Raw genomic sequence first — 20,408 nt, forward strand, 5'->3', positions numbered from 1 at the left:
CAGGCATTTATTCTTCAAAACAGCCAGCATGTAGAAAACTAATTGTTAACTATTTGAAAAGGTCTCAGAAGTGTTATCTTAAGGCAAACTAGTCATCATCACAATTGAATCTTCTCTATCAAAATGTGGAGATTAAGTACATGTAACCCAAATTCTCTCATTATAAATATTATGTATTGTTAATGCTTTACTACATAGACAAATCAAAGTAGCAATCATGGTTTAAGATTCCCCAACTAGCTCTATCAACAAAATTAAAATAATCACTCTTTGGTAAAAATTTCAGCATGCTCTGAAAGCAAATCCTTTTTATCAAGTTTCGATGCTAAATTTATAATCCTTGCTTTTCAAATTTTCAGAATCAAAGCCCTGTTGGTAGCAAACATTCTTTCATTAGTTGGAGCTATCTTGATGGGGTTTTCGAAATTGGGACCATCTCACATTCTTATAATTTCAGGAAGAGGCATATCAGGACTCTACTGTGGTAAGTTGTGCACACATACACACACACACACCCTCCCACACAAACACGTGTACATCTGAAAATTATTCTCAAGGTAGATGTGGTTACATGTAGGGAACTTTTTGAGCATAAGGTGACATCACAAAAAGAAAAGATAATAGCACAAAGTTTCAGTTCTGAGTCAGGGAGGTTTGGGACCAGTAAGTGGAGTTGTAATGAGATGTTCTTATCCACAGCAATGACATAATTTCTAGTCATATGCTCCAAGACAAATTACTTTACTCTTGTTTTTCTTATCCATTAAATGAGAAGGATAATAATATCTACGTCATGGGGGTGCTTGTGAGAATATGTGTAAAATGTTCAGCATAGAATCTGACTACAGCTAGCTGTTATTATTACTTATGTTGTTCAGTAGACACTGGAAGACTGCTATGCCCAGAACCCCTAACTCTACCCTTATGGCCTGCCTGGCTACTGATGTCTCTGTCTCTCCTATCTGGAAAGACCTTGATGTTCTGGCCCATCTCTCAGGCCACATTCCCTTACCCTATCTGCTTCCACACTTGGCTGGTCCAAGTGTTAAAGTGAAGGTGGCCATAGGGAGAGGAGCTCAGGCAGAAGCAGCTGGTAGAGGAGTTCAGAATGGAGGAAAGATGCTTTTCCCATCTAAATATCTGAATCACTATTTCTTGGAAAGAGCTCTTCAATCTTCCTGAAGCAATTTAGCAGCGGCGGCCTGAAGAAAGGGAGGATAGTCCATTCTCTAAAATAGTCAAATCTTTTTCTCTTCAATCCCAGTAATACCCATTGTCCCAAATCACAGCCACTAATAATAACCGTTGCGGGTGCGAGAGGGAAGGTGAGCACACAAAATGCTGTATGAAATATTTCTAACACTTTTACCTGAAAAAGAGGAAAGACTACAATTCTGTTCATCTTCAATGATTGGTTGAACCAAAAGTCTGGTCTTCTGCATTGCAGGCAGATTCTTTACCAGCTGAGCTACCAGGGAGGCTCGAAATAAAAATCTAAGATTATTTAATTAAATGGCTTTTCTTGTTATTTTCAATGTTAATACAAATAACTGAAATGATAGTTTGATCAAGGTAAAGAGGCAACTCACTTATGGGAAGAGCTTTGGATTCAGAATGCATCAATTCTGGCACTGTCTTGGTCTGGCCTTAGTCATTGAATAGAAGGCTCGGTTTCCTCCTTGGTATTAGTTCCCTCTTACTGCTCTAATGAATTACTTCAAACTTAGTGACTTAAGACAACACAAATTTGTTTTCTTACAGTTTTGAAGACTCAAATTCAGTTTCACTTGACTGTAAAATGAAACTAATAACACCATCAAAGAGGTCCAAATCAAGATTCTTCTTTATTTTCTCTCTACTTTTTGAAATACAATAAGAAAAAAATTATAAAATATTTTTAGTGAAATTGAAAATAAATGTTATATACAGTGTGTAGCAACCTATTACTAGCATAACTAAGTAACTTGTACTCTCCAAGCACCTTCTAAAATTATGTCTGATTTTATTATGAGCATTAAAATAGCTAAAAATAAATGAAAATAAATTAATAACAATTAATAGAAAATACAATTTGATTTCGAGTTCGTAAGACTTCAGACCAGGTGGCCAAAATAGCTCAGTTGGAGAGAGCGGTTAGACTGAAGACTTCAGACCTTTGAGCTTATCTGCATTTTCTGTTCTTGAGGTATGTTTGGCCTTAACAAAAATACTACAGCCCAGAATAGGACCAAACAATGTTTATTTTTTATTTTTTTCCCCCTGCTTCTTTAAGATCAACAGACCACACAGTAGAGTTGCATGTAAAAGCAGAAATTTAGATGCTGTATCAGCCATGCAAATGTTCATGGGATATTAAGAACAATTTGAAGCATTAAAAAAATATTGAAACAATTCTCAAAAGCATCTTTTATACAAAGACCATACATTTCCATTTGATAGACCCACAGTATATCTAAGAGGAAGCCTCTGACAAATCTTATTTTCAGAAAATGTCAAACATTGCATTCAGTTTTGCTCATTGACTAGTCTCTGACCTTTTTATGCTCTTAGCAAATGGCTAGAGTCTCCACCATTTTCAACATGATTGGTTACATCTGCATCTAGGAAAACTACAGAAGGCATAATGGTCTAGACTTTTCAAAATTTTGTTTTCTTTTAAGCATCAGAGGGCTTCCCAAGTGGCCCTAGTGGTAAAGAACCCACTTGCCAGTGCAGGAGACATAAGAAATGCAGGTTCGATCCCTGGGTTGGGAAGATGCCCTGGAGGAGGACATGGCAACCCGCTCCAGTATTCTTGCTTGGAGAATCCCATGGACAGAGGAGCCTGGCAGGCTACAATCCATAGGATCACAAGGAGTCAGACACAACTGAAGTGACTTAGCACACATGCAAGAATCAGAAATCTTTATTCAAATAAAATCTTTTCTGAAGCCCATTATTTAGAGAGAATAAAGAAGCTAGGTTGCTCTGGTTGGAGTAATTGGGGGAGGAGCCCCTGAGTCCCTTAACTCCTAACACCTCTCTCCACACCCCACCTCTTAAGTGTAATTTTGAGGCACCTCCACATTGTAGAAACTCAAGAAGGGCTTGTAGTTCTCCTGCTAACACTCTATTGCACTGTGATCTTGGGTAAGTCATTTCTCACCTTTATCAAGTAAAGAGGTTGGCATAGATATGTTCTAATTTCCTTTAATCCCATGATTTTAGAGTAAGAATATTACTGTATTTTTAAGAATATTGTTAAAGCATTCTTCAATCTGTTTTCTGAAGATAACCTAAGGCATCATGATACAAACTCAACATTAACATGAATTTTGTAACTAAATAAAGGCAATGCTATGAATAATTGCCAGATGAATGACTAACCATCTCCCTCTATTTATATCTCCAACTACAATTTCATTTGGAGTCTCATCAACAAACATTCTTTGCATAAATCGTGTCTGCAGTTGGTGACAAGGACTCTTCCTTCCAATAAACTCAGAATGAATACTGACTGTACTTAAATAAAGTTACTGCTGTTGATGTCATCCTGATTACACTTTAACGTGTATGTTCATGTTTCACTCAGGGCTAATTTCAGGCTTGATTCCAATGTACATTGGTGAAATTGCTCCAACCACACTCAGGGGCGCTATCGGTGCTCTTCATCAGCTGGCCATTGTCACGGGCATTCTTATTAGTCAGGTAAAAACTCCCATCCCCTCCCTCACCCATCCTCTACTTTACCCAGCGTCTCTCCCCCTGACTGGCCACTCTTACTGTAAAACAACACAGAGGAACAGACAGTTTCACAAGTGGTCTCAGAGGTGGCAGTACAGAGACATAGGCTTTTTAGTAGCTCAAAGTTAAAATATTACTAATCCACGCCTCACTTTTCCCCTGGAAGCTGTGGTGGAGTTGGCACCGAAGGTGACCTGGTAAGCCAAGTCTTAACTACTGGAGCTATTCCAGAATTAAATTATTCCATTTAGATTTCAAGGGAAAAAAATTTCAAAATTTTGGCTGCCTGGGTTTTCTTTTTTCTTAGCATCTTTCCTGCTCAGATTTAAAATGCAAAGGATTGCAGTAGCAGTTCTTGTTCAGTTACCTTATTCTTTCCTTCTCTCCTGTGTTCTCAGAGGGAGTCCTCAGAACCTCAAACTTATGACTATCCAGAGGATAAACTACTTTGCAATAGGGATCACAAAACTAGTTCTCTCAGAGTAATTGCTTTATCTATGTAACCCATTCTATTTAAGTTCTGGGTAATTGTCCAAAGTTATGCATGATTTTTGCTGTTGTTTTAGATATCAAATGTGTGCTTAGAAGTTTGGTTGATTTCTATCCTAAATGTCCCATAGGAGTTAATGAAAACAAATCTAGGTGAACTCTTTGTAAAACAGAGTCCCTAATTCAGTTAAGGAGAGACATACTAGTAATAATTTCCATCTTAAGCATATTTGTGCATACTTGAATCAAAGTTGTCAGGAATTACTATCAAATAGCCAATGTGCCTTTCCAACAAATTGTTTCAGAAGGCAGCTCCAAAGTGATGTGTAGTTGATATGCTTCCTCCCTGCCTTTTCAGATCGTTGGCCTTGACTTTATCCTGGGCAATCACGAGCTATGGCACATCCTGCTTGGCTTGTCTGCTGTGCCAGCCATTCTCCAATGTCTGCTGCTCTTCTTCTGTCCAGAAAGCCCCAGATACCTTTACATCAAGCTGGATGAGGAAGCCAAGGCAAAGAAAAGTAAGTCTATGGTGGTTTTCCTTTCTTCCTATTGTTTTGGAATTATCAGTTAATGAGAAACAGTGCACATGAATGGATACTCATGAAACTGGTACCAATGCTTTTCAAATGAAGTCAGTGATTATATGTAAGAATATGCATGATCACTTAATATGACTGGTACATGGCATTTTGCAACCATAAACATTCACACAAGCCCAAATAGAAAATCCACATGCAGTGTATTGAACTCAGAGACTTCTAACAGACCATTCCTACATTGTACTTCTATGATAATGAGGAATAAGATGAAGCCAAATGTTTTGCTTTCTTAAAAAATAAAAAGACAGGATTTAACAAGAAAGGATTTCCAACACCCATTCTATTAGGTAATAGAATGGGCTATGCAGAACTGTAGTTCTTTCATTAGCATAACAAAAATAAATTTATTTTTGTTTTGACCTGAGTTGTGTCAACCTGATCATTTTGGGGGACAGGCTTGAAAAGACTCAGAGGAAGTGATGATGTCACCAAAGACATCACTGAGATGAGAAAAGAGAGGGAAGAAGCATCAAATGAAAAGAAAGTCTCCATAATTCAGCTCTTCACCAATGCCAGCTACCGACAGCCTATTCTAGTGGCATTGATGCTGCACGCGGCTCAGCAATTTTCTGGAATCAATGGGGTAAGTTTAAGAACACCCTCCCTCACTCTTAAGAGCAAAATGAACTAAGACAGATGAGGATAGGAGTTTAAGTTTAAGTAACTAAAGGACATGTTAAAATGCTGACATCACAAATATCTTGAATGAGCATTAATTTTATCTTGCCTAGTCTGCTTTCTAAATTTACCTTACAATTTTTAAAAGATGTCAGTGATCAGTGGTCTGCATGTCAATTAAGATGAAGATTAAAAGGCAAGTCATAATAAATACAAAAGAGGGCAAAGGAGAATAAATATACCAAGAAGACTGAATTACTATGGGCTTCTAGAGTTGAGTATCAAATTTAGGATTTCAGATAGCCTAGGCAGAAGGACTCATGGTTCCTGCTATCTATTTAAATGAAGTGTAGCAGATAGCCTAGTGCAAAGAATTTTCCTGCCATCCAAGAAATTTTCACTGTTTGGGGAGACAGCACACAAAATAAACAATAGAAGGAACTGATATGATATTGGTGAGTGAGGGTAATAGAAAAGACATGATTGAAAAGCATACTGAGTACTAAACTAGCTAGCTTTTAGGTTTTGAAATCTTTGTATTATGCAGACTAAAATTGTCTTACTGACGGTTAGCTGCTAGAAGAAAAAAATTAAGCATTTGTTAAGAAACCAGATTTTAAAAACCACGTAACCCCATTCAATGCTGTTAAAACTGTGATTTGGGCTTCTACAGTGAGTCAACCCCAGATTCACAGACACTGTGGGGGTGACTGATAGATGGGCAGAGACTTAGAGGAAGCAAAGAACGTATTTCCCCCGAGGTGAAGGAAAAGGAGACCTGAGCCTCATTCCACAAGCTGAATGCTCTGCTCTGGCCTCTGTCCTCCTTTAAGGGTCCTTGATGTTGATTTTTTTAATCTCTTTAATTCTTTATAACTTTGGGTCTCAGAGACCAAATCTCTCTGAGCTCTCTCTCAGCTCTACGAGTATATCCAAGAGCACAACACTTAATCTCTCTGAGTGTCCCTGCTTTAGCTTCCATCCCAGTGCCTGGCTTAGAGGCATCCAGGAAATGTTGAACCAGAGGCTTCTGGGTAGGATCGTGTGCGGTGAGTAATCCATTCCTCACTGAACACAGTCTGAACAGTCATCCTGCATCAGGCTTGTCTGCAGGACGAGGCTGTAGGAAAGGAATGACAGAGGATGACACAACCAAAGAAAATGACTGTTATGCACATAAAGATGTAACTAATAATAAAGGCTATTAAGGAGGCTGTGAATCAGATTTCTCCATTTGGATTAAGTGCAATGAAACCAAAATTCTTATACACACTGGTTCAGTTCAGTTCAAAGTTGCTCAGTCATGTCCGACTCTTTGTGACCCCATGGACTGCAACACGCCAGGCCTCCCTGCCCATCACCAACTCCCGGAGGTTACTCAAACTCATGTCCATTGAGTCAGTGATGCCATCCAACCATCTCACCCTCTGTTGTCCCCTTCTCCTCCCACCTTCAATCTTTCCTAGCATCAGGGTCTTTTCAAATGAGTCGGTTCTTCAAGTGGCCAAAGTATTGGAGTTTCATCTTCAGCATCAGTCCTTCCAATGAATATTCAGGACTGATTTCCTTTAGGATGGACTGGTTGGATCTCCTTGCTGTCCAAGAGATTCTCAAGAGTTTTCTCCAACACCACAGTTCAAAAGCATCAATTCTTCTGGGCTCAGCTTTCTTCACAGTCCAACTCTCACATCCATACATGACTACTGGAAAAACCATAGTTTTGACTAGACAGATCTTTGCTGGCAAAGTAATGTCTCTGCTTTTTAATATGCCCTCTAGGTTGGTCATAACTTTCCTTCCAAGGAGCAAGCGTCTTTTAATTTCATGGCTGCAGTCACCATCTGCAGTGATTTTGGAGCCCAAAGAAATAGTCTGTCACTGTTTCCAATGTTTCCCCATCTATTTGCCATGAAGTGATGGAATCAGATGCCATGATCTTAGCTTTCTGAATGTTGAGTTTTAAGCCAACTTTTTCACTCTCCTCTTCCACTTTCATCAAGAGGCTGTTTAGTTCTTCTTCACTTTCTGCCATAAGTGTTGTGTCATCTGCATATCTGAGGTTATTGATATTTCTCCCAGCAATCTTGACTCCAGTTTGTGCTTCATCCAGTCCAGCATTTCTCATGGTGCACTCTGCATATAAACTAAATAAGCAGGGTGACAATATGCAGCCTTGATGTACTCCTTTCCCAATTTGAAACCAGTCTGTTGCTTCTTGACCTACATAAAGATTTCTCAGGAGGCAGGTCAGGTGGTCTGATATTCCCATCTCTTTAAGAATTTTCCATAGTTTGTTGGGATCTACACAGTCAAAGGCTTTGGCATAGTCAATAAAGCAGAAGTAGATGTTTTTCTGGCACTCCCTTGCTTTTTTGATAATCCAATGGATGTTCAGTGATTTGAACTCTGGTTCCTCTGCCTTTTCACTGGTAAGAGTGCAAATTGACACAACTTCTTTGGAAAACTATTTGGTAGTATCAATCAAAGCTGAGAAAACACATACATTATGATCCAACAATTCTATTCCGAGGTGTAAATGTGTATGTATTTTACCAAAAGGCTTGTACTAGAATAGAATGTTCATAGAAGCACTATTCATAATCACTTTAATGATAACTACCTAAATAACCATCAATAGTAGAATGGGTGACTAAATAGTAGAATGGGTAACTAAATTGTGGTATATTACTATGATAATATGCTAAATAGCAGTGATAATAAACAGCCTGCAAATGCAACAATGTGGATGATTCTCACAAAGGCAATGTTGATGCCAGATATAAAATATACATCAAGCAGTTTCACTTATACCAAGTACAAGACTAGGCAAAATTTATCTACAATGGTTGAAGTTGAAAGAGTTTCCTTTGAAAAAGGGTGACATTTAGGGGGCTTCCAGAAGGCAGGAAATGATTTATTTTTTACCTAGATTATACGGGGGTGTTGGAGAAGACTCTTGAGAATCCCTTGGACTGCAAGGAGATCCAACCAGTCCATCCTAAAGGAGATCAATCCTGAGTGTGGAGGGACTGATGTTGAAGCTGAAACTCCAATACTCTGGCCATCTGATGCAAAGAGCAGGCTCATTTGAAAAAACCCTGATGCTGGGAAAGATTGGGGGAGGAGAAGGGGACAACAGAGGATGAGATGGTTGGATGGCATCACCAACACAATGGACATGGGTTTGGGTGGACTCCGGGAGTTGGTGATGGACAGGGAGGCCTGGTGTGCTGCGGTTCATGGGGTCGCAGAGTCGGACACGACTGAGTGACTGAACTGAACTGATACAGGTGTGTTTAGTTTGTGCAAATTAATTGAGCTGTACACTTAAAGGATATATGTACCTTTTTGCATGTATTTTAACTTTAAGAAAAAGTTTTAAAACTGAAAAAAGTTAGATGCAGATGTAGAGTTTTCAGCTGAGTATAAGGAGATTTTAAATGATTGGAAGTTTTACACACTAAAGGGAGATTGTGATTTCTCCTTTTCTGGAAGAAGAGGGATAATAAAACCTTTTGGGATCTCTCGAAACTCTGGTTCCATTCAAACACTCAAAAAATAAGCAACCTAAAATAATTCTTGCATTAAAGCCTTAGCACTAGGCTTCTTGATTAAAGCTAAACTATTCTCATCTTTCAGATATTTTACTACTCAACCAGCATTTTCCAGACAGCTGGAATCAGCCAACCTGTTTATGCAACCATTGGAGTTGGTGCTGCCAACACAGTTTTCACTGCTGTCTCTGTAAGTGAAATACTCTAGATAAATATTCTGCTTGTTCCTCAGTCCAGAAATAGGAGTGAAAAAAGCCCTTGTAACTTAAAAGCAATCTGTGATTTATTGTCCGCATGTACTGGATATGTAGATAGAACCATGTGCGTCACAGGAAGAGTCCTAGATGTGAATAACCAACCACTGTAGTGAGATTAGGCATAACTGAACATGTGGATCAATGGTTCTCCCTATCTCCCAAAGATGTCACTTGTCACTCACTTGTGAATCAGGAACTCACTTGGGGACAAGACACTTGGTATTTTTGTGTAAATACCTAGGCTTTTTCTCCTTTGTTCTGTACTTACGTCCCTTAATATTAGCAAATGTGTGTATGCATGCTCAGTTGTGTCTGACTCTTTGCAACCCCACAGACTGTAGCCCACCAGGCTCCTCTGGGATTTTCCAGGCAAGAATACTGGAGTGGGTTGCCATTTCCTACTCCAGGGGAATCTTCCCAACTCAGGGATAGAACCCTCTTGCGTCTCCTGCATTGGCAGCAGATTCTTTACCACTGTACCACCTGGGAAAGAAAGTGTGAAAGTGTTAGTCTTTCAGTCATGTCCGACTCTTTGCGACCCCGTGTACTGCTGTCCATGGGATTCTCCAGGCAAGAATACTGGAGCAAATTGCCATTCCCTTCTCTGGGGGATCTTCTGGATCCAGGGCAGATTCTTTACTGTCTGAGCCACCAGGGAAGCAGAGAAGCATCCTGGGAAGCACCACGTGGGAAGCCCCTGATATTAGCAAACAGCTTGTCATTTCTGTCAGTACTGGATCTTCCACCTTGATTCCTATCCTTCCATGGTTGAAATTTTTTATCCTGATATCTTAGGGGGAAAAAAAATTTTTTTTAAATAAACATTGTCCTCTCGATTAAATATCTAAGCCTCTAGCAAAATTAAACTGATTGAGCAGATTCTTATGATGTTAGGCCATTGGACAGAGCTTCCAGGCAGCTCTGAGGCTTCTCGTATAGCTCTGTTAGAAAAGCATCTGCCTGCAGTGCAGGAGATCTGGATTCAATTCCTGGATCAGGAAGTTCCCCTGGAGAAGGAAATGGCAACCTGCTCCAGTATTCTTGCCTGGAGAATCCCATGGATAGAAGAGCCTGGCAGGCTACAGTTTATAGGATCACTTGTTTTTCATTCTCTGCACATGGACTTTTAACTATTACCTAGAGTGGTCAATAATTACAGCCTTGCTACCTAGATCAAAAGGCAAGTTTGTCCAGACCACATTAAACAGAACTGGACCTTGGAAAGAGAAGGAAGAACAGATAATAAGGGAACACCAGTGCTTATGCCTTTAGAGTTAATGCTTGTTCAATCCAAAAGGCCACTCTAAAATCAATAAAGGATTGGTACTGGGATGGAATCCTAGCAACTATTTGCATCCTTTTGTCTCCTGAGATAATATTTTTGCAAATCTCACTTCAACATATTTTTCTCATATAGAGATTGTGATTAAAATATTTTATGTGTAACAGGATTTGCTATGTGAAGAATCAAGTTATCAAGATCAGGGCAATCCAAACTGTAAGAATGCCTAAAGAAACTACTGTAAAATTCCATTGTTGTCCACCCATCCAACCCCACCAACTCCATGGAGTGGGAGGAGTTTTTCCAAAAATAGTGTCCTGATTATTTTGAATATACCTTTTTAGAAGTCATCCTTTTATTCTGTGAACATTTTTGCAGGAGTGACATAATTTTAAAACTCTAATCAGCCATCTAATGAACCCTCCAGGACTACAAATAATATTTAACACTTTTAATTATATTTATTTTTGAAAAGTTTTAAAGTTCAAAGAAATACAAAAAGGATAACCTCTCAATCATCCGGATTCTCTTGCCAAAATCAGGCAATGTTACCGAATTCCGTGTATCCATTCAAATAAAGATGTGCAAATAGGAATATGTACTGATAACATAGTAATGTTTCAACAATTTGGAGGGAATATAATCCTTTTTTTTTTTTCCTGAATAAGTATTTGAAGAGAGAGACTTTCTAAACTCGCTGCTGAATGATGTTCCATATTTTGTATTTTCTTTTACACTAATGATCCAGTAGATGGAAACCTGTAATCTTGAGTGAGAAAACAAAACAGAAAGAAATATGAAGCCAACGGAAAGACAGCATGGGTCTAGAGGAGAAAGAGGCCTCCAAGTAGGCATCGAGGGTCTGAGTGCTGCACACTGTCTGTGGGGAAAATGGAAGTTAAGGTCAGGCGTCCAGGTCTCTAAGACCTGACCAAGTCTCACCCTGTGTCTGTGCTCACCTGGCCCCAAGGGAGTCTGGCTCAATTTTCAAGGCATGTAGTTTTAGAATTTATAATCCTATCAGTAATACTTGTTCAGAAATAGAAGAAACAGATGTAGTGAAAGCCCTTTTTGCTGAAGAAATGCTCCAGTTTCCTTGGTGGCTTGACATGGTGTCATCAAATCAACTTTAAAAGTCATAATATAGAGAGAGTCAAAATATATAGAGAGAAATTTTATAAACTAGAGGAAGTTTTGTTTTTCCCACTTCATTCTTAACAATTAAATATGGGTTCCTTGCTTACCACTCTGAAGTGATCTGAAAGCCTGAGAAAAAGGGGTTTTTTCACTGTGAGTGAAAAGAAATGTTTCTCAGATATTTTCAGAGCCAAAGCTCACTGCACTAAGAGTATTGGATTGCTATTGATTTACTGATAGATTTATGAGAATAGCCAAGTGAGAAATTATGACACGTAATTTTTGTGTGTGTTTGACTCACCAACCTTGGCAATATTCCAAGGATCAAGCCAGAGTCTATTCAGCAAACTCTGGTCCTTGCTAATTGTAAATCTTAAACATTAGTGCAAAGATTCCGACCCAAAGGAATTGATGCCAAGTCTCCTAAAATAGGATAAAAAAGCAATTTAACCTTTTGCTTTAAAGTCTTATCTTTTCAAGTGGATAGTTCATTACCAAGACCAAGTACTTTCAGGCTCACCAAAAAAAATACAGACCTGACTCTTTAGTGAGATGATCAAATTCTGTATTTTTCCCCTGAGTGGTCACAATTTGTCTTTGTTTGCAGTAAGGAAGTTGGATGATGATAGTTGACACATCAATAATCGCACTGTTTCAGAAGTCTGCAGTGCTCAAACGCTTTTAATTATAACTTAGGATAATTATCATAAGAGAAATTAATGTCATTTTTATGTAGACCCTTCATATTTTAAGGGTAGAGGAAATACTGGACATCCAAGATGTCCAGTCTCTAACTATTGCACCCAAAGTGATAAACATCAGGTGGTAATAATGCTATGGTTCTTTCTCTAGAATGACCTGTTCAAATCAACGTGACAAAAGGAAGACAGCATCTGTTAATCATCTCTGGTCACTGAGACCAGTTCCACCTTTCTGGGCAAGAGTCACTTCCCTCCTTAATTCCACATCTGCAAAATGAGATAATAGAATGGCTTCTTCTCAGCTGTATAAATTTAAAAGATCTCCTTGGCAGTAAAAACTATTTAAGTATAAAGCCACATGTTTTAAAACTTTCCTAGGTGTTCCTTGTGGAGAAGGCAGGGCGACGCTCTCTGTTCCTAATTGGAATGAGTGGAATGTTTGTTTGTGCCATCTTCATGTCGGTGGGACTTGTGCTCCTGGTGAGTCTGGTGCCTGCACTGAGATTTTTTGTTACCCAGTGATAGCATTTCTGAGCCCCAAGTTAAACATCTGAGACTTACTTAACAAAATAAAGCAAGAGGAACAGCATATAAAACAAAAGAGAAATGTAAAGAAAAAGAATTAGCTTCAGGGTTTAAAGACTGAATATCAGCAAGTGAATGGTGCTTGTCACCCAGAGACGCAGGGTGTATAATAACCAGGTTTCAGTCCTGGCTCTGCCACTTGGCTGCTTGTGTGACCTTGAACAAGTACCTAGACCTTTCTACCACTTTACAGGGTGTCGCGCATCCTGTCTACCGAGCTTGGTATGAGTAGAAGCAGAGGTCACTGGATCCTTGCTTTGCTTCTTCCACAGGAAGAGTGACTAGGAGGCAGAGAAAATCCAAATCCACAGGATTTCTTATAGCTCAAAAGATTTAAGGATGACTCGGACAAGAAAAAAAAAAAAACAAAACTCGTCTATGACTCATTGGAAAAGACCCTGATGCTGGGAGGAATTGGGGGCAGGAGGAGAAAGGGACGATAGAGAATGAGATGGCTGGATGGCATCATCGACTCAATGGACATGAGTTTGGGTGAACTCCGGGAGTTGGTGATAGACAGGGAGGCCTGGCGTGCTGCAATTCATGAGGTCGCAGAGTCGGACACGACTGATCGACTGAACTGAACTGAACAACTGGAATAACTTATACTTAATTGAACATAAGCACATCAGTGAAAGTGAAGTAGCTCAGTCGTGTCCGACTCTTTGCGACCCCCGTGGACTGTAGCCTACCAGGCTCTTCCGTCCATGGGATTCTCCAGGCAAGAATACTGGAGTGGGTTGCCATTTCCTTCTCCAGGGCATCTTCCCAGCTCAGGGATAGAACCTGGGTCTCCCACATTGCAGGCAGACGCTTTAACCTCTGAGCCACCAGGGATTCCCATAGCACATCAGGAAGAGTGCTATGTCCCCTCTGAACTCAACAAGGACTTAGCTACAGGAAGAAGCAGTCAGTGATCCCAGTTCCACTTTTATTTTGTTTTTCTTTTCTCCTCAGAGTAAATTCCCTTGGATGAATTACGTGAGCATGACAGCCATCTTCCTCTTTGTGTGTTTTTTTGAAATTGGGCCAGGCCCCATCCCCTGGTTCATGGTGGCTGAGTTTTTCAGTCAAGGACCACGCCCTGCTGCTTTAGCAATAGCTGCGTTCAGCAACTGGACAGGCAATTTCATTATAGCTCTGTGTTTCCAGTACATTGCAGTAAGTAGCCTAGTTCTGTGCAAACTTACTGAACAGAAGATAAGGTTTAACAGCTGCTAATTGGGACTCTGTTTCTTCTCTGCAGGACTTCTGTGGACCTTATGTGTTTTTCCTTTTTGCTGGTGTGGTCTTGGCCTTTATTCTGTTCACATTTTTTAAAGTTCCAGAAACCAAAGGAAAATCCTTTGAGGAAATCGCAGCAGAGTTCCGAAAGAAGAGGGGTTCAGCTGAAACGCCAAAAGCTGCTGTAGAAATGGAATTCCTCGGACCAACAGAAACCTTGTAAAGATAACCTGCTTTTTGACATGAACAATAACAGGAAGAAAGCAGTGTTTTTTAATGACACTTTTTTGAGAATTTTATATCTGTATCTTGAAGTATTGTTTTATTTTTTATAGAGACTTTATAGGCTCTGATCAGAAGTATCATCAAATATTACAAAAAAGTATTTTTTCTTTTAACTTAGAGAATCTATATTGGGTGGTAAGACTATAAGAAAACCAAAAAATCTAGCTCATTTTGTTACACTAACTGGCAAGTACATTTAGTACCAAAAATAAATTTTTTTTGTTACTTTGATGACCAAATGGTTTTTGTAAAATTAAACACTAAACGGCTTGGTCATTTAGCCTGGGTTATCAGTTAATAATAACAACTATCATAAACTTGTGCTAATTCCTTGCTGGTTCAATCCCTTGAGCTATATTTTTGTTTTGCTTTTTTATTAACCACAGCCTGGTTTTCTGAGTTGTCTTATAAAATACATTCAAACAGTGATAAATTAAACATTTGTTTATCTCCTCAAACTTCAAATAAGATACAGCAGTCTAACGCTGGAAATTGGAAGCAAAAGATTGTTCTGTTTGTTAAAAAATATTTTCTGAACTATTATGTTTTAAAATAGGTTGAAAAGGTAGGGTTGGAAGATCCTGAGGGTGACTTCCTGAAAATTCAAAAACATTGAATTTCAGCCTTGATCAAAATCCTTATTTAATTTTCCTGGAAAGACTGAGTTCCCAAACACAAAGTAATCATTCTTTTTGGTGTTTCCTTTTTCGCTTTGGCAGTATATGGAGCTATCTAAGCTGTTCTATTACAATTACTAACATTATTGTATACTACTTATGCGCCAAGCACTAAGTGCTTTTACCTATGTAGACAAATTGGAAATACACAGATGATTAAACAGACTTTCACTCAGTCAATTTTGCAACTATGGAAATAGAGTTCTGAAGGATACCAAAGGCTTAGCAGGGAGCTGAAATATCTCCAGGCTCTTTTCCTCACAAAGTGGAGCACTGAATCACTCCTTTTTACATTTGCTTTAATGTATGGAAGAGAAAGGCACTTTCTCTTTTTAAAAGTTATTTTTAAGAGAGGGAAAAAAAATACTGAACACTTAAGGGGCTTTGTTTTTTTTTTTCTTTTTTTTCTTTGACCAAAGTTGTTTACCTTTATGTAATTTGACATTCCAAGCAACATGAAATTATTTCTTCTCACTTTGATTTTTGTTTCTTTTCAGCCAGTTTGGGATCAACTATGTTCCCTTAGCTGTTCTGGGATACCAAGTGAGCTTAAATAGTTTGGTAGACTTTTTTTCTAAACTGTGAACTCAGTTTAAAAAAAAAAAAGAAAAGTAGGGACTTGGAGTTGGGCAGAAGCAGGAAAATGGCTCATACCGTAGCTCCTGTCTTCTTCAGGATGCTGGTGGCCTTTGAGAAGCCCAAAGTTGCACCAGTAAAGAAATGTAACATATTTATAGGTGATGAATGTGATTTATTCAAATCACTATTCCTGATCTCATTTAGAATAAAGTGGAAATGGCAACCCACTCCAGTGTTTTTGCCTGGAGAATCCCAGGGGCAGGGGAGCCTGGTGGGCTGCTGTCTATGGGGTCACACAGAGTCGGACACGACTGAAGTGACTTAGCAGCAGCAGCAGCAGTGAGTATTTAGGACTTGCCTGATGACTCAGTGGTAAAGAATCTACCTGCCAGTGCAGGAGATGCTAGTTCAATCCCTGAGTCAGGAAGATCCCCTAGAGAAAGAAATAGCTTCCCCTCCAGTATTCTTGCCTAGAGAACCCCATAGACAGAGGAGCCTGGTTGGCTATAGTCTGTGGGATCGCAAAGAGTCGGACACGACTTAGTGACTGAACAACAAGTAAGAGTTTAAATAAAGAACCCACAAGACCCCTTTTAAGTTTTGATTAATTTTTCTGACTGACTGCAAATACTCAAAATTCAGACCCTGAAGTTTTCTGCCTCAGAGAAATGTAAATAGCAGGTATTGTTTCCCTTTCATAATTTTTTCCTTGCAAAGATACTAGTGAGTTGAAAAGAAACATTCAGATGAAGTAAGCGGTTAAAGCTTCATACTAAAACTAAGTAACTAGCTTAACATAATAAAAACTGCTAGGTTCTCAGCAATATTCATCATAATATATAATAAGATTGACTCTAATTAATTAGATTTAATCCCAGGGAAATTAGATGTGAGTTGGAATGGTTAATTTTCATAGTACACTATCATTTCTGTGGAGTCGTTTTCATAGTCAAACATCCTTACAAATGTGATCTTCTCTTAACTTGCTCGGAGCATGATCCAGTCGTTCATCTGCTACATCTAGTATTGTCCACTGTCGTGACACCAATGCAGGGATCTCCTCTCACTTCCTCTTCCACGCTCCCTTCTACAGGATCAGCACTGTCATGCACTCTGAGACACAGTAAGAGAATGCCTCACCTCAAGGAGCTCAGTCTATTGAGGAGTTCAGGAAGATCACCTGCATTTCTTGCCTTTCATCACCTCAATGTATAGCACTTTGTAAATAAAATGCACTCAATAATATACCTACCTCAGAGAGCTGTGAGGATTAAACATAAAGTGCTAAGCAGAGTGCCTGGTACAGAGAGGGCACTCAATAAATGTTACCTAAAGTTAGTATTCATGACAATACTGTTAGGACACAGAGCTATCATATATAAGATAGTTCCAATTTTTTTCTTTTGAATAAAAAAAAGTTTTATAAATGCAATATAATATTTTCTTACTTCCAGCAACAATCCCATAATGACAAGGGAATTGTAAGAATTAGGGGGAATATTAAGCTGTCTAATACTTAAACCTATACTTGATATTTCTAAGTAGGGTATAAGAGTTTTTCTTGTATTTTTTAAATTTGCTTTTGCCTAAGTTATTTTTAAGAGGTCTATATGTAGTATTATTTCTTTGGATAATGCTAAGTACAAACTAAAATGCTATGTATCATATATAAATGTAACAACAGGATTAAATCACAGGACAAGGCCAAGCCTTCTTGATAAGATGCAAAAACTGCAAAAATGAGGACTTCTCTGGTGGTCCAGAGGCTGACTCTGTGCTCCCAGTGCAGGGGCCTAGGTTCCATCCCTGGTGGGGGAACTAGATCCCACATGCCGAAACTAAAAGATTCTGTGTGCCGCAATGAAGATCGAAGATCTTGTGTGCTACAGTGAAGATCTGGCAGAGTCAAATAAATATGGAAATAAAATTAAAAACATTTAAAATATTAGATTACCTAAAAAGGTATAAAAATAATTACAAAAGTGTATAAACTAGTGTACATAAGTATTTCTTGCTAGCTTATTATTGTATACATAGCAAAGCAATGTTAGGCAGTATCTTGTGCTTACAGTGTCCTAAGCAAAGGTGCTGAGTAAAGTGTGAAAAAATATAATTTTTCATTACAATTGTATATTAGTGATCTGAGGAGAAAGGGTTTATTGCCAACCACTCTTGAGCCATCTGCTGGTGTTTTTACTGCTTTCCAATTGGGTGCATGTTAGAAAGAATCATCATGAAAATCCACTGGTTTTAGTTAAGAGTGTGTATACGCTGCAGTTTTATGTCAATAAATATATTTCTAATTATTGTGTTACTTTATTTTATGTAGAAAATAACCACATCTAAGAAAATTTGTATTGGTTTACTGTATATAATCATTTCCTTCTCACAGTATTTTTCCTGTTCTCATATTAAAGATAATATGTGAGTTGCATTTTAAATCCAAATATTATTTCCATCAAGCAGTTGTTTTGATTATCAGTTTAGTAGGGAAAACTAACCGGTAGACTAGGTAAGAACAGTTGAAGAGGAATGAAGGACTCCCTTTGATGAAAATAGAAATACTTCAATTCAGGAAATATTTAATTGAGCTCCTATTATGAACACAACACTTTATTAAAGTTTTGTAAAAGATACAAAGCTTAGAAAACATGGTCCCTATCCTCAATCACCTGAATTCTCATAAAGAAGCTAAACTTTAAAAACAAATAGTTATGGCACAAGGGGCAGAATAGGAAAAACTGTAAGTTAGTGGTTTTAAAAATTTTTAGTTGACATCTAAAATTTTCGTCATATGTTTAAATAGCTGCAAAGGATGTAACTTTTCAAAATATACATATACATTTAAAAATTGCTATGCTCTATTTATCCAATAGCATTTAATTACCATAGTAATTTGTTACTCACCATAACCATTTTTTATGAAATTATTCATTTTCTTATTTTTAAATTTTCATCATGAAATTTAAGAACACTAGCAAGTAAAAAGTACATATAAAAGCATCTAGAAAGTAAAGACAGGTCACATACAAAGAAACAGGATTCCATGTCATATCTGAACAGCAGCTGTGAAAGCTGAAAGGCTGTGGAGCAATACCTACAAAATTCTAAGGGAAAAATGATTTTCAGCCTAGAATTCTGTTCCCAGATGTACTATCAGTTGAGTGTCAAAGTAGAATTAAGTATATTTCCAGACATGCAAGACTCAAAATTTTACCTATTCTGTACCTTCTCTCCTGAAGCAAGAGGAATGTGTCCTGTGCCAGAGAGAGAGAGAGAGAGAGAGAGAGAGAGAGGAAAAACTGAGTGTGAAAGACGTGGAATTCAGCAAAAAGGGAGGATGGAAGAAAAGTCTCAGGGCATGAGTCATAGGTGACGGCAAGTACCAGAGCCTAGAAGACAACCAGTTCAGACTGAAGCAAGAAAAAGAAGGTTCTGGGGAAAAACAGAACTAAAATATTCTCTGATGTGTTTGGCCATATGAGGAATAATTTGGAACCTTTAGGAAAAAAGAATAGTGCCAAACACATAGAAAACTCAACAAATGCAAATACGAGGCAATTATGAATTCCTAGGGAGAGAGTGTGGAGGGAGCAACATGGAAAAGAAATGTCCTGGTGCACTACTCAACTCAATGGTGAATAATTATTTACAAAATTATGTAAAACACTGAATATTGTTACAATTCTCATTTTCAAATAAAATTTCTAATAATATAATGAGATATGTGGAAAAGAAAGGTGAGGAATTGTGAGGAAAAGCTCAATGATAATTAACACAGTAAGTTGTTGACACATAGCCACCAAAATCTATAAAGCAAAAAATATCCATATGAGGCTATGCGCTGGTAATTTTCCCTGTGCTCCTGCAGTCTATGTTTACCCATTGTACTCTGCTCTGTGACTCAGAAAGCTGGTCTCTTCAGACTCTATCATCTAGGTTCCTTGTCTTTGGCTTCTAGTTGAGTTTGCTTAATGCGCTGCCCTGGTGGCAAATGGAAGGATAAGAAGAGGAAGAAGGAAGGCTATTGTTTCCTTCAGCTTCCAGCCTCCCTCTCCTTGGGCAGTGACTGTATTCCTCTGCTTATGGCCACAGCTTCCGTATAGCTCCAGTTATACTCATTACTGGGTTCTGGTAATCATTCCCCCAAATCTTGCCTCTTTTAATCCCAGAGTTGGTAATGGCATCATACTACTGTGAGTTCCACTACTACTAGTCCCAGGTACTTGACCATCCCTTGCTGTTCCTTAACTTGGCTCCCTCCTTTGTAAACTGTTTCTCCATTAAGCTCCTTTAACCACTCCTTTGCAGTGGGCCAGCTGCTTCTGTTGAGACCCAAACAAAACAACATATGAACTTGAACGTGGAAATTAAAGCTTTAAGAAACAGTTAAAAAAATTTCAAGGGGCTTCCCTGGTGGCTCAGTGATAAGGAATCCAGCTGCCAATGCAAGAGACACAGGAGATGCAGGTTCAATCCCTGGGTCGGGAAGATCCCCTGGAGGAGGAAATGGCAACCCTCTCCAGTATGCTTGCTGGGAAAATCCCATGGACAGAGGAGCCTGGTGGGCTACAATCCACAGGGTTGCAAAAGAGTCAGACACAACTTAGCAACTAAACAGCAGCAACTACAAAAATTTTTCAAATATTCACCTATAAGAAAATTCATGGTTGAAGAAGGCTGGGGCAAGAACTT

The 20,408-nt window shown here is 38.6% G+C and overlaps 1 protein-coding gene across 1 annotated transcript in view; it reads left to right on the forward strand.

Moving 5' to 3' along the window:
• Positions 1 to 14,733, forward strand: part of SLC2A2 (solute carrier family 2 member 2) — a 29,894-nt gene extending 15,161 nt beyond the window's left edge. Inside the window, exons 4-11 of the mRNA XM_006055311.4 lie at positions 360 to 484; positions 3,572 to 3,687; positions 4,571 to 4,733; positions 5,210 to 5,397; positions 9,072 to 9,176; positions 12,742 to 12,843; positions 13,906 to 14,109; positions 14,195 to 14,733. Of these exons, the coding sequence (XP_006055373.2) occupies positions 360 to 484; positions 3,572 to 3,687; positions 4,571 to 4,733; positions 5,210 to 5,397; positions 9,072 to 9,176; positions 12,742 to 12,843; positions 13,906 to 14,109; positions 14,195 to 14,395 (1,204 nt within the window). The 3' untranslated portion in view covers positions 14,396 to 14,733. The remainder of the gene's footprint in view (positions 1 to 359; positions 485 to 3,571; positions 3,688 to 4,570; positions 4,734 to 5,209; positions 5,398 to 9,071; positions 9,177 to 12,741; positions 12,844 to 13,905; positions 14,110 to 14,194) is intronic.
• Positions 14,734 to 20,408: the final 5,675 nt, after the last annotated feature.

This window comes from Bubalus bubalis, chromosome 1 (genome assembly GCF_019923935.1).
Source record: "Bubalus bubalis isolate 160015118507 breed Murrah chromosome 1, NDDB_SH_1, whole genome shotgun sequence".
Lineage (NCBI taxonomy): Eukaryota > Metazoa > Chordata > Mammalia > Artiodactyla > Bovidae > Bubalus > Bubalus bubalis.